The sequence below is a fragment of the Myotis davidii genome, unplaced genomic scaffold, assembly GCF_000327345.1.
Source record: "Myotis davidii unplaced genomic scaffold, ASM32734v1 scaffold506, whole genome shotgun sequence".
Lineage (NCBI taxonomy): Eukaryota > Metazoa > Chordata > Mammalia > Chiroptera > Vespertilionidae > Myotis > Myotis davidii.
Window position 1 is genome coordinate 383,585 of NW_006297140.1, and position 14,917 is coordinate 398,501.

Genomic DNA, 14,917 nt, shown 5'->3' on the forward strand with positions numbered 1-14,917 from the left:
ATCTTTCTTCTATCATTGACAGTCCCTCTAGGTTGTGGGCTGCTTGCCTGTGTTCCTGAGAAGCATCTACGGTACCAGTCTATAGAGTGTGTTTTCTTTAGTGAATTACCGGTATGTTTACCGGTAATAAACTTGCACTGTTTTATGTATATGTTTGATTACATACAGCCTTGTGACAGTTTTCCTGCATGTCATAAGCATTTGAATATAAATTAAAATGTTAAAATCAAATCTGATATTGTTTTACCTTTTATTTGGTGTGTGGAAGGTGTGCGGAAGAGGGGGTAGTCTTATACGGCGAGTATATAACAAACTCTGTATTTTGAGTGGAAATGTTAGGGGGTCGTCTTATACGCCCAGTCGTCTTATACGCCGGCAAATACGGTATATCAAACATCACATTGTCCACCTAAAATATATGCAAATTTGTCAAGTATGCCTTGATAAGACTGGCCAAAAAAGTCTTAAAAGAGTGACTTGACAAGGATTAACACCAGAGAGATTATTAGCCAGGAGATAGTTTATGAGAAAATTTGACCTTGTTATTTATGTTAAAGGATGAGTAAGATAGAAGCTTGTAAGAGGAACTGGGTACATTTGATAAGGAGCAAACATCAGAAATGATCCTATGGAATTTTGTATATGGCCATTCTACCCTTTATCTAGAAGAAATTTTAGTTTCTGGCATATTTACATAATTTTTCTTATTTCAAATACAAGTGTAGAATGTTTTTCTTTCCCTTTAGTTTGAAAGACAGCTTATCCCTTCACAAGCCCAAATAGTTTTCTTCAGAATTTAGGATAGAATTAGATGTATATATTCAAACTTACATTTTACCTAAAGTTTCATTAATCATTAGGTCTTATGACAAAAGTCCATAGCTGAAAAACATCTACTGGACCTTCAAAAGTACGAATGATAAAATACATTATAGTCTTATAAAATAGCATGATACAGAAATAAATGTCAAATTTATGAAAATAAGAAGAGATCCATGTGACTATATTTTAGTAATTATAAAGTATTTATTAAGAAATAAGTCGGAAAGTGTACATGGTGATAGATAATAAGAATTGTAATACCATGCTCAAAACTTTGATCCTTTTCCTTTACAGGACAGTCAATTGAACATTTGGGAGTGTGGTGGGGATGACTGAAATCTAGGTAGAATATGGATAAACAGTCATGGGGGGAAATGGACTGGAGAATTAGATTTAGTCATTGGAGAAAATAGATTTGGGGATTAGGTACTAAAAATAGACAAAGACTTAGAGTAGAACATAGAAGCCGGTTGGGGTGTGGTAATGTACATGAGGAAGGTAGAACACTATAGATTTGATTGTAGGTTGCTTCTACAATTTCATTATTTTTCTTGTTTTTGTCTTCTATCTTGATGAAAAAGAATTGTACAAAAATGCTACTTTTCCTCAGTGTACAAATCAGTCTTTTATTTGACATTAAGGCTCTAAAAATTGCTCCCTGATCCCTTCCTGGATCTCATCTACTTCCCTCTTCACTTAGTCCAGCTAGGCTGACATCTTGAACTTGCCAGACATGGCTGAGCTTTCACACTTACTGTTTCCTTTGCTTGGAATGTTCTTCCATCAGAAATCTGCATGTCTGGTTCCTTTGCCTCCTTTAAGTTTTTATGTAAACGTTACTTTCTCTTCTTTTCAACCTTATCTAAAATAGCGACCTCCTTATTATCCTTCCCTTAGCACTTAGTATCTGACATAATAAGTGATTTATATTTTTCTTGTTTGTTTTCTCCAGGTTGGATATATGCCATTATAAATTTGTCCAAACCCATAGAAGGTCTAAGACCAAGAGTGAACATTAATGTGGACTATGGGCTCTGGGTGAAAACAGTGTGTCAATTGCATCTGCAGGGCATATATGAGAAATCTCTGCATTATTTACTCAATTTTGCTGTGAAACTAAAACTTCTCTAAACAATAAAGTGTCTTTAAAAAAAAGTTGCGGGAAAATACGCTGGGAAGTGGTTTGAGAAGAACATGGAAGGGGCAGATAATGTTCTCTTTCTGAACTGAGTGTGTTATTCCTGTGTAAATCCATTACACTGTCTACGCATAAAAGAGCAAACGCTGGGCATTTTTTCAGCCCTTAGAAGTGGCTTGTATTTTGACTATGTCTGGCTTCCATGGACATTAATCAATTATGTGCATTCAGAAAAAGGTGGTGCCCTCACGTTTGAGCAGATGTTGAAATTAACTTTTGGTTAGCATACTATTTAATGGTCCTTAAAAAAAAAGGCAGTGTACATTTCATTTTAAAAATTTAACATGAACATTTATTATCTTAATGTTAATTTAATGAGCAATACAGTTTTTCCTTACATGTTATACAAACAAATGCATATACTTTCTAAGAAACAGTGTAGCCCTGCAATAAAAATTAGTAAGCAGTAAATAATAATTTAAATACAATAATAATAGAGTACACGGAAAGATGTACAGTGGTAAATTGCATAATTCAGGAAGAAATCACATTCTGATCTTTTGCACTCCTCCCCCTGCCCCCTGACAAAAAGAAATAAAGCTCAGCAAACAGAGCATTTATGATTAAGGTAAATATTGTGAAATAAGTAGCACCTTTGGCCAATAAAGCTATTGTCAACATTCATCTTCAGGAAGCCTACGGAGCTTTCCTCATTTTGTAAAGAAACTAAAACTAGTTAATGTGTACCATGAATTTAGCTGCTGCATAATTCAACATTTGCATAAAATGCTTACTGACAAAAATGAAATCTTCAAAATAAACTATCAGCTTAAAGATAAAATGCTATAACTATTTGCTTTCTATACCTTACTTTGAAAATTAGCCAGAGAATTCCTCTCATATACACTTAAAAATCATAAAAATACAGCCTATCTCCCTTCATCTCACCCCAGCCTGCTCCATAGAACACTGTAGTAGTAACAATCTAGCACAATCAATTTATCTCAATAAAGGCATTATTCTGTGCCTGGCACTTTGCTAGGCACTAAAATTGTTATTGCAACTAAGAGAATGTCCCTGTCCACAGGAGCTCACAGTCCAATAAGAAAGAGATAAACTTGAAAATATACTCAAAACTGCTGGCAAAATATATACCACCCCCCACCCCCCAAAGATTTCAACATTTGGTTTTAAATTAGTTATGTAGTAAAATCTAGACACAACAACAGAGATTTTTCTAAAACAGTATGTCCATATAACAGTGTATAAATGAAAGCAAAGTGGTAAATGATTGTTATTCAAACAAGCTAACTTAAAAATAAAGGACGTTAGACAATATAATTTAAAAATGATCAACACAATATACTTCTGATTTAAATAAATCTACATTGTGTTTAGACAAAATATATGGTATGAAAATGCCAGTTCTTGCCAAGTTTAGAACTACTATATGTACAAAAATAACAGCAATATATATTCCAAGATCAAGTCACAATCACTTTAAGTACATTCATCTGTAAGAAGGCAAAAAATAGAGGTTCTAGCTTATATTTTTAAACTTTAAAAGGCATTTATTATTTTAATTTTTCAATTATAATTATTATAAAGTTTTTGAAAAAATGAAATATATATAACCATAACTTAAATTATATGAAAACAATTGATTGGATTATCTTAGGTTTCAGGCAAAGCTATCTATTTCACTATTATAGTAGCTGCAATAGTATGATCGATCATTTGTTCAGTGGTGTTTAAGATGCCTATAGAGCAAAGCAAATCCATTTAAGTTTTTTCACTTAAAAATCATAAAAATACAGCCTCAGATATAATTATACTTTGAAAAAAATTCTACAGATTAACCCCTAAATCTAAATCCTAAAGAATTCTTGCAAAAGTAGGCTATGTGTGGCTATTGCCAGGAAAGTCATATCTATATTAGCAATATGTTATTATGTATAATTTTTATCCCAGTAACCCTTATTTTAATATTTGCCCAATGTAATAATGGGATGAGAACAATATATTTGTTAAAATAATACACGTAGACAAGAAAATGTTTTTTAAAATTCCTCAAAAATGGGGACATATTTATTCTAGAAAAAATTGACACACTAGTTTAAAACATTTGGAGGGAAGTGCTTATAAATAAAAGGTTTCAAATCAAATATAAACTTTAACCACTGAATAGAAAGATCCTGTTCTCCCATCTTCAATACAGTATATGAATTCCTATACCTGATCTCATTTTCATCTTCATTCCAAAGAGGGAACCTTATATTTAGCTAATGCACTCACTGAGTACTGAGACTTGCCCGGTCACAATGACAACACAAATTTATATATGAACATCAGTTTAGCTGAATCTAACCAAACACATCATTGACTGCAGATGCATTTAGGGCCCTATTCAGGAAAGATTTTACTGTGACAATATGTTTATCAAAACTTTTATTAAAGTATGTTCTTAGGGTAAATATCCTCGATGAACTAAGCAACAAATACTAAGAGTACAGATTACTGTTCTTACACTTTTACAAAGAGATTTCCTAAAAGCAATTATTCTTCCCCTTCATCAGGAATCTTTTATTTAGAAGTGATTTCATTTTTTTTCCCTGTTCTGGAATGGAATTAAAAGAGTAAAAATCTAGGAAGAATATATATCTAGATAAAATGAGAAGAAAGGTAGATGGGATCTCTAAGATAAAAGAAACTCTAGTTTTATTTTTGCCAGACACCTCTTGTAGATTTTAGTACTGTTTAAGTAGGTGAAATGACCATTTAAAAAAACAAGTATTTTTGAGACAGATCCTATACTAATTATTTTATTAATCCATTCTCATATTTTTAAGTCAAATAATATTTTGGGGCCCTGGCCAGTGTGGCTCAGTTGGTGGAGTGTTGTCCCATGCACTGAAGGGCTGTCAGTTCGATCCCATCAGGGACATGCAAGAGGCAGCCAGCTGATGTGTTGCTCTCACATCCATGTTTCTCTCTCTCTCTCCCTTCATCTCTCTCTAGAAATCAATAAAAAATCTTTAAAAATATTTTTGGGGTGTTCTCCTCGAGATTATCCAATGGCATTAATTTCTTGCTTATGAATTAATAATTCAACAAACTTGTATTGTGTGTTCTGTGCTGTGCTATTATACTTTTAGGGAACAAATAAGCGAGTAGTGCTTCTAAAATAAAATATGAGCATAAGACAGAAAAAGGAATCAATAGAATACTGACACATAGACTCTCTAAATAAATCATTAGTGTGTATTTTTTAATGACTTAGATATCGCTGTAACAACATATACATATTGGACAAAATCATTCCCCCCCCCCCCCAGTTATTACGTCCAATTTACTCAAAATTATCTATTGTGGGAATCATCAAATATTCTTCAAATTACATTTACAAACAATTTTGTAAAGTATAATTCAATTAGGAGAAATATATTCATTTTGGAAATAAAGGATTCAAGTAAGGTTAGAGTATTTCCAGGTAAGTATGTATACACGCTACAAAGTTCACCATTACAAGTGATATGGCTTATCCAGTCACTCAGAGGGCAGATATATTTTTAGTCAAAGCCCTTCACCTGTTCTGGTATTATTCTGCAAAAGTATGAATTTGTAACAAACCTAAGACAAGAGATGACAAAACAAATTAATTAAATATATCTTTGATACATAAATATATCAAAAAAATACAACACAAATCAAAATTACACATAATGCTTAGAAAATAAACAGTTCAGTTCACATGTCCTTTTTCACTAAATCCAGAAATATTTATACTTTATTTAGAATAGCATTGGTAGAAAACTAAAGTCAATTAAATAGTTTATTAAAAATTTGTCCTGTACTTTAATGAACAAGCTATAGAAACTGGGTTAAACTTAAAACCTTTTTTTTTAGATACATATGAGAGCAAAACAACAGTAAACCTAGAATGAAAGTCTTAGAAGAATGTGTTAAAACTTCACTCAGACATTCACGTAATTCTTTTGTTCATCTGACCAGAACTCTTTATTAATCTATTGAGTGCCTGTGTTTCCCTAGCTTATTTTGCCATATTTGAATTTAAAACAAAAGAGCAAAAGGCTTGTTGCGGTGTGTGAAGAAAAATATCTGCTGAAAGACAGTAAATTTATGACCTCTGAATAATCAATCGTCTGCTGAAGTACTGAATATTATGCAACTTACTAACAAGCACCTATGAAGATTGAGAAACATGGAGAGCGGGCAAATAGGGGAAGTAAACTAAACCCTCCACAGAAACGAAAACCCTGTGCTAAAAATGTCCACAATTAGATGAAACATTCTAAGAACTTGACCTACACATTGTAAAAAAAGAAAATAAAATGATTTTTAAAAATAATGATAAAAAAGAAGAAGGAAAAGAAAGGGGCAAGGTAAAGTAGCATGGGGTTGGGATGGGAGAAGTAATACGGTCTAAAAAAATTCTCCTGTGCTCCACTAAAGTAAAAAATTATTTTTGCAGCATTACTTTTCCTTTTAAGGCAGAGACCTACAATCATGAATTTCAATACTACCCTAGCAATTCTTTCATGAATCGCACATAAGCCAAAGAAGGTGAAAGAAAAGCAGTGAGGGACAGAGGAGTGAAATAAACCAGGCAGAGTTAAAACCTACAGTGTACAGGCTATTGCGAGCAAAGAAGAGAATATCACAACAAAATCCCATGAGCCCAGCAAATCATTCAATTTTTAAGGATCGACAGAGATAGTTTCTGGAGCTCAATTTCTGATTTTGATTATGCGAGCGTTATAATTACTGACAATTGGGTCTGTTGGTTTTGAAGTCGATTTCTCGTACAGGAGGTCATGCACATTGACATGTAGAATCCCAACCCTAAAAAGAAGTGACATGAGTAAAGACTAATTCCTATTTTATCTCAATCATTGTGATGCTCTTTGGTATTGTGAACTGTTGTGGTAAGGAATCTACTCGGTATGCTGTATGGATGATGTCATTGGATTGAAAGGACCTACAGGATGATGTGATGCTGCTATGTTTGAAGGTAAGTCTGGTTTCTCCAAGTTGTCAGGCACTTTAAGAAAATTAGAAACATCCAGGAGAATAAGGGCCAAGCGCAAAAAGATCAATTTTTGTAGATTTTTAAAAATCGCATTCAAATATATATGGATTGAATGTACAATCACACAAGTTCCCTTATTTGAAGGATCAGTGGTAATTGCCAAAAGTATACACTGTTGGCCCCAGGAATATGGCCACTGCTGCTAACCACAGATAAGACCAGATGCAGCGTGGGTGACCCTGTGAAGGATGGAAGACATTAGAAGTGCACCATCTGAAATAAAGCTAAGGAGAGCAGTACTCCATGCATGCCAAAAGTTTGGAATGAGGGAAAAAGCAATGGCACTTGTTCTGTCTATAGGTCAAAGGGAACAGGGAAAAAAATGACGATATAGATGTTCAGGAAAACCTGAAAAATGAGTTAAGGGTATAGGGGCCATTGAAGAAAATAACAGAAGTATATATATATTGCATAGATGAACCAAGTTATTGATATATCACAAACTTTTTAAAGTGGGGTTTTTTTTTTGTAATTTAGGATAATCTTGTAAATAAGGATCATAATTCTGAAAATAATGTTTCATAATAAGTACTTTTAATTCTTGAGTCATAATAAGTAGCTACCAATATGGGAATTACTTATCCATAAAGAAAATAACTTTTTTCTTCTAAACTCAACCTCAGGGAAAATATATTATGCTTGAATCATACAACTATGTCATTAATTTTATGAAAAGTTACATTAAAATAATTATGGATATTACATAATCATTGCCATGATTTAGGATAAGGTGCATTGACTAGAAAAACAGCCAACTTGAAATTATGTAATCAGGTTATAGCAAATGCAGCCTCTAACAAACACTATATAAATCATAATATGAATTGAAGTTAAACCTAATTGGTTTCCCTGCATAAGGTTTAAATTTGTTGTATCCATATTGTATCTAGCTTCTATACCTTCTATTAGGAGGCAGCATGGTAGTAAACATCCTAGGGGCTCTTTCTGCTTTTAGATAAACCTGAGTTTTAGTTCTGATTCTGTCACATATTACCTTTTATCTTTGGTAATTTGCTGAATTTCTTTGTGTTTTTTTTTGGTTTTGTTTCAGTCAGCTATTATATCAGGCCAATAGCCTCTACTCATGATTTGGCTTGAATATTAAAAAATATTAGGTAGGCAAAATGCATAATACATAAAGACTAGATCCCGTCCCACTTTGCATCCTTTCTTCCTATTAAATTGAGCCTAACAGTCACCTTTTTTTTTTTTTTAAATTAAGCCTAAAATTTTATACAAATGAGAGGTTTTGGGGTGTGTTTTTTTTTGAAAATGTATTTTTGATAAGAAATAAGTTTCAACTAATGATTAAGGCTATTTTTATATTTTATAACATCAACTTACATTAATACATCTTATGGTCTTTTTTTCTTTATCCTCAGTTGTCATGTGCAGCCAGAGAAGGATGAGTAAAAAATACCTAGATTTCTAAAGTGCACATTCAAGTGTATCAAACCTAATGATTTTAGTTATTTCCTAGTGTCTGGGAATAGTGTGTGTGTGTGTGTGTAGATAAGGTGGTTGGAACTCTGTACTAAGGAAGTGAAACTTATGTGTCATGTGAAGTTACACTGAGAAAACATCAAGTCTTCCAACATGAAGTACACCAAAGCCTGACTCCCTGCCTCTTAAATGTGTGCTGTTTAGACCTAAAAAGGACCAGGAAAGATCATTATTATGTGGCAAAATGATAATGAATGTTCTAAGTTAATATTCTCTTTTCAATCTTTGAAAGATTCTGTTAAGTCAATAAATATTTTAACAAGTTCAAGGGAGCAGGAAGAGTGCACAAGTAGAAAAACTTATTTTGCCCTGGAATAATTCTGCCTCCTGTATGAGAATTTATACCACTATTTCCAGTGTACTCTGATTTAAATTTTCAATATGTATGTATGGGCATTGCTATGTGTACGTATTTGTAACTTGCTGCATTGCCACTGCCAGATATGACTGTATACATCATATCATGCACTCTGAATGCACAATTTTCCTTCTCTTTCTTTTTTTAAACAATTTGATATAATCAGTGCCAGAAATGAAAGTATAATGAAGATGACCAAGGAGCAATAAAATAAATATGAATTGTTTTTTGACAATAAATTCGTCAGTATGTGAATAAACCTTTTTGTGTGGAGAGAACTCCTGGAATGCCACCCACCAGCACGTCTCTACCAGCTGATGATAAAAAGGACTATAGCCTTAGACCTAAAACCCATGATCACTATTCTGCTATTTATTCTCCTTACCCCTGAGTTTAATATCTATATTCGTTTACAAGTGTGTCTCCAGAGAATTCAAGACACTTTGGGAAATGTTGAAGACTGGAGAGTGACTAATTTACGATGTTGCATTGCTTATGACGAATCAGAGTTACATAGAAAAGCACTCATAATATGAAAATAGCTCATTCAAGACTCAAGATTGGATAAAATGAAAATAATAATAATAATAGTAATAAAAACCCACAGCCATATACTGCCACATTTCCCTGATTAATTTACTGATGGTATTGGCACATATCGTTTCACTTAATATTTGAAAAATACAAATACCTCTTTTTTATGCAAACAGTGATCGTTAAATGAAATATGGAATTTTATATAGCTTCCTAAATATGAACCGCATGCTTAAACAGCGCATACATTTTACAAATTACATCCTTCATGTAAGCTATCACCAAAGCTTGATATACAGGTACAATCTTTGAGGGGATAAGAACAGCACCTGCCTCTACCGCAATTAATAAAACACACAAAAACCCCAGCTAATTCCTTTTGACATCTTGAGAGTGATATCATTTCAATAATCAAGCACTACATGCTTTTTACTAATCATGGTCTTAACTTAAACTTCAGAGCTGTAGACGAAAATATTTATACCTTTAGTCGTAAAGCACAATTTCTTTCTTGTTTACAAGCGCTTTATAACTCAAAATGGTATTTCTAGTTCTGAATGTACAGAAAACTATCATGTGCCACTGTATTCAAGAGTGCTGCAGGTTCCCAGATGTTTTCACATCGCCATGAAAACGAGAAACTGCGAAATTAATCTGGGCCGCAGGATTGCAAGCTTTTTGCTATTGTTATACACGATCCCTGCCCTTCACAAGTGCATATCCCAGGTCACGCGCAGCCTCCTAGCAGCTGTTTTGTAACAGTCTCCTGGTTTAGCTAATAGTTACCAGGTAAGTTCTGAGGCAGCAGGAAGCCCCGTCAGTAGGGGGCAGAATTTTCAAGTGCCGACATCCCTATAATATGAGGCATTTTCAGCAGCTGAGTAAAAAGCCTATTTGTGATTTTTGGTTTTTGCTTTTACATTTTTGGGGAAGGGAGGAAATGAGAATTTAGAGGGCTCATTATAAGCACCCCTGCACTCTTAGTTTTCTCAAATGCATTACTCATAACAGTAACCTATTGATCACCACTGCGTGTTGGGAAAAATTACAACTTGGCTTATCTGTAAACCTATCCACCAGGATTTGGGTTGATTCTACTTGCTGTCTCAGTCTGAAAATAGCTCAGATGAGTTCTGGTTAAAATAAAATCCCTGGTTATTACTTTCTGGATTACTAACAAAAATCCTTTTTAGCCCTGACCTGTGCAACTCAGTTGGTTGGGCATCATCCCTGCTCTGAAGGTTGCAAGCTCTATATTCCATTCTCTCTCTCTCTCTCTCTCTCTCTCTCTCTCTGTCTCCTCTTTCTCTTTCTCTAAAAAACAATAAAAAATCTTTTTAAAAATCCCTTTTAAAATCAATGGACGCAGTCCATTGCTTGAGGGTAATTTAGGCTTTTAACTTAGTTTACATATTAGGTAAAAATTCTAAAACTTAATTTGAGGATGCTATTCTCTACTACCAGGTACTAATGCCCCCCACCACCAACACCCCCCCAAGAAAGCATGTGCAGGGGCTAATCAAATCTTACGGTTTAAAAAAGTTAGTTGTATTTTCAAATTAAGATCACCTCATTTCCACCACCCATGTTCTTATGTTCTTATCTTTAAAATCCACATGTACAGTTGTATGCAAATATAACACACATCTTTTTTTCTCCATGGATAGTTTTTAAGTAAAAAGAAAAAAAATAGTATGGTGATAATGTTCTTTTTGAACTTATTTGTTTTTTATTCTCCAGATACTGTGAGTGGAAATTCATTTGCCTTTAGCTCCATTTCACACTTTAATATCTTAAAAAATGAAATGTGGAGAGGGTATTTTTATAGGATTAAACATATTCCTTCTAACTACTTAAACCAGGGGTTTGGAATTCAGATCTCTATAATCAAGACTGGAAGTCACTGGAGGATTTGGAAATTATTTTAATCACCACAACCAGAGTCATGTATGAAAATAAAACCCTTGCATGGATTCTTTATATGCATAATCTCAAAATATAACTTTTAAAAAGGAAACATTCAAAATCTGCCATTGAGGGACATCTCATCTCCGTCATTCATTATGATGTTTTATTTAAACTAAAATCCTTTCCAATATTTTGGAGGGAAAAAAAAAAATTCTCATAAGAAAGTCATAAACACTGGCCCGGCCGGTGTGGCTCAGTGGATGAGCGTCGTCCCATGCACCAAGAGGTCGCTGGTTTGATTCCTGGTCAGGGCATATGCCCGGGTTGCCTGCTGGATCCTCAGTAGGAGACAGCCAATCAATGTTTCTCTCTCATCTATGTTTTTATCTCCTTTCCCCTCTTCCTTCCTTTCTGTCTAAAAAATCAATACAAAAACATATTTTTTAAAAAGTCACAAACACTGAAATCAGAGGTGTGATTCTTGCTATATATTAGTTTCTCTTTCTGAGAGATGGCGCCCTGGTCTCGTGCTTTTGACTTCAACATCACGTTGTTTAGATGCGTTCAAAGGTTCAGATTCTCGGGACTCAGGCTTGTTATACGTTTCCGCCTTTGCTTTTTCCAACTTCTTTTCCTTTGCAAGCAATCTATAGTTTATAGTATTACCAATGAGCAGCCACACACTTGCTAGGAACACAATAGCCCCGCAGGCTATATACATATATTTATACTCTCCAGTTTCATCCACCAATTTACCTAAGAGACAAAACAAACAAACAAAAAACATATTGTAGGTTCTCAGCCCACGGAGAACTTCAGCCAAATCAGATTCTTTCATTTTCATCCCAAAAGCCCACCCACTACATCTGTGGACCTTTTTTATTTATTTTTTATTTTTATCATCCCACCATGGCTACTGAAATAACAATTTTCTCTGTTGATACTAAGAATTTTATTGCTAACGAATAGGCTTCTAAAACCCATTTGGTAAAACTGCTTCTGTATGAAAAGATAGGCCAATTGTACTTGTCTTATAAAATAAAATCCATTGGCTGATAAATAGACTGACTGGTTTTAACTGTTTTTAAAAATTGTTTTGGTGCCATGCTACATCCACACTGAGGGATATACCACCCAAAACAACTGTGCAGTTTACTAGAGGACAAGCATGGTGGACAGCAAGTACACAGATACACAGCTCATTCCTAACCAAGTGAAAAAGCAAAGGTAAAAAGTCAGTGTCTTAAGCTGGTAAATTAAAGATAAATTTTCCTACTTTCAAAATGATTCCTTAATGTCATGTAAGAAACCTTTCGTAAACTGATTAAAATACATTGAAAATTTTACATTTAGCCCGGCATTTACTGTGACCACCAGGGGGCAGGCTAGGAGGCTACGTGAATACAAGTTTAGTATTAACCAAAATAATATAGAGTGGTTACTGAAAAATTCTGGTCCACAAAAAGCATTTAATATTTATAACATTAATATGTTATAAACAAAAATTAAGTAAAGTCTAAACTTCAAAATGAATTTATACATGCGTCTTAGAGTCCTTACTGGGTTATTTACACAGATGCTTTTGTAAGCATATTAAAAAAATTTTAGATCTTAAAATTGAAATATAGTCTTTATAATGTATACACATGAACTATAAGTGTCTGATAAAAATGACTTTTATTGATATATATATATGTGTGTGTGTATATATATATATATACCCTATCAGTGGGTATTATAAAAGTATTCCTCCCTTAGGCATGTACTGGCAACAAATTCCGTATCAATATAACCAATAAGAAAATAGATCCTGACTTTTTGAGAGAGCTATTTTAAATTTTTGACTAATTTTAATATAGATGGAAAAGAAATCTATCACCAATGATAAAATTTAAAAAGTGACCTTTTCATTAAACATTTTTAAAAACACCAAAACAACTGGTATGGGTAAAAAACCTAAACATTATGCAACTCATTACCCGTTTAACTTAACTTCTTAAGTTCATGGGTCCAGCGTTTGAAACAAATTTAGATCTAAATTCAACTAATTATGAAGTTCAAAAACACATAATAAACCCTAAAATGAACACACCCTCCGTCCTTCAGGCTATTCGTATTTTTTAAATCACAAAGCATGTGATGTATTACAAAGAACATCTCAGTCAATAGCTATTGATTTGATGCTTTTTGCTTTCCTGGATGAGAAATCTTACCAGCCAGAGGAGGGCCGAGGAGAACTGGACAGCACTCCACGATGGTGACGAGTCCCACGGCGCTGGAGAATCTTTGAGCACCCACAAGGTCCATGAGACTTTCAAAGAGGATGCTGCTAACACTCCCAAATCCAAGGCCAAAAAATATAGCATAAAACACCAGGCTTATGTAGTCCTCTGCCAATGGGCACAAGAGATGACACACTCCCGTGAACATAATTGCAAAACTGAAGAAGTACTGGATTCGAGGCCGAACAAGTTTGGTGTTGGCAATGAATCCTACTGCAGGCCTCGCAAACATGTCAACAAAAGCCATAACGGACAGCAGGAAGGCCGCAGAGTACTCATCAATCCCCTTGTCTTTAGCATATGGAGCCAAGAATATAACGGGGGCAAAAAACCCTAGAAACATAATGACATTTCCAGATAAGTATATCAAAAAACCCCTATGCTTGAAAAGGGAGAAATCTAAATAGTTATTAATTTTTTCCCAGGCTGATTGCTTCTTGTGGCTGTTTTTCACACCCGACTCCAGCTCGGTTTCGCCCATCTTATTTTGAGCCTTAGTACTTAGTTTGGATTCAACGGGCCTCATGAGAGCCCCAGCCACACAGGCATTCAACAATATGCCTCCCAAAATCATGAAGCTTCCTTTCCAGCCGAACATATTAAAAAGGAACTGGTTGAAAGGAGCTAATGTACTTAGGAAAACAGGGCTTCCGGCCATGGCGAGCCCATTCGCCATGGGGCGTTTCTTATAGAAGTATTTGCCAATGATTGTTAGGGCGGGTTGCAGGTTGAAGGCTAGACCTAAACCTGCAGAGAACAAAACAGAAGGAAGGAAAACACAAACACGTTATGCCACTCACAAAGAAGTTAGTCTTCAAAACTTACAGTCAACTGGGTAAGGCAGGACTCAAAAGGCAATGGCAGGTGGGGATTTTTGTTCATCATCAATATCAACAGAATGGCACATAAAAAGTTTCTCATAACTGGACACTTGGTATGTATGATGGTTTCATATTCCTTACATTTTAAAGCACAAAAATAAAACCAAAAATTTTTACTGATGTTTCCAAAATCAGAGACTAGGTTGAAACTAGGACAAAATTATTAGTTCTTATAATTGCAATCACTTAGTTCCACAGATTTTCATCTCCTTTCATATTTACATAAATATATATACATATATAGATATACATACATATATACAAACACACACACACATATATCATACATATATATAATGATAGATTTATTTCCTTTTGGGAAAGACTGCATTTAAAACATGAATGGTTTCTTTTCAGTTGAACACACTAAAAGTTTTGTCA

The 14,917-nt window shown here is 34.2% G+C and overlaps 1 protein-coding gene across 3 annotated transcripts in view; it reads right to left on the reverse strand.

The window, feature by feature from the left end:
- Positions 1-11,758: 11,758 nt before the first annotated feature.
- Positions 11,759-14,917, reverse strand: part of SLC16A7 (solute carrier family 16 (monocarboxylate transporter), member 7) — a 137,878-nt gene continuing 134,719 nt past the window's right edge. For all 3 annotated transcript variants that reach the window (XM_015569803.1, XM_015569802.1, XM_006772734.2), the window contains 2 exons: positions 13,587-14,402; positions 11,759-12,129 (listed from right to left, as the gene is read on the reverse strand). In XM_015569803.1, the coding sequence (XP_015425289.1) occupies positions 11,858-12,129; positions 13,587-14,402 (1,088 nt within the window). In that variant the 3' untranslated portion in view covers positions 11,759-11,857. The remainder of the gene's footprint in view (positions 12,130-13,586; positions 14,403-14,917) is intronic.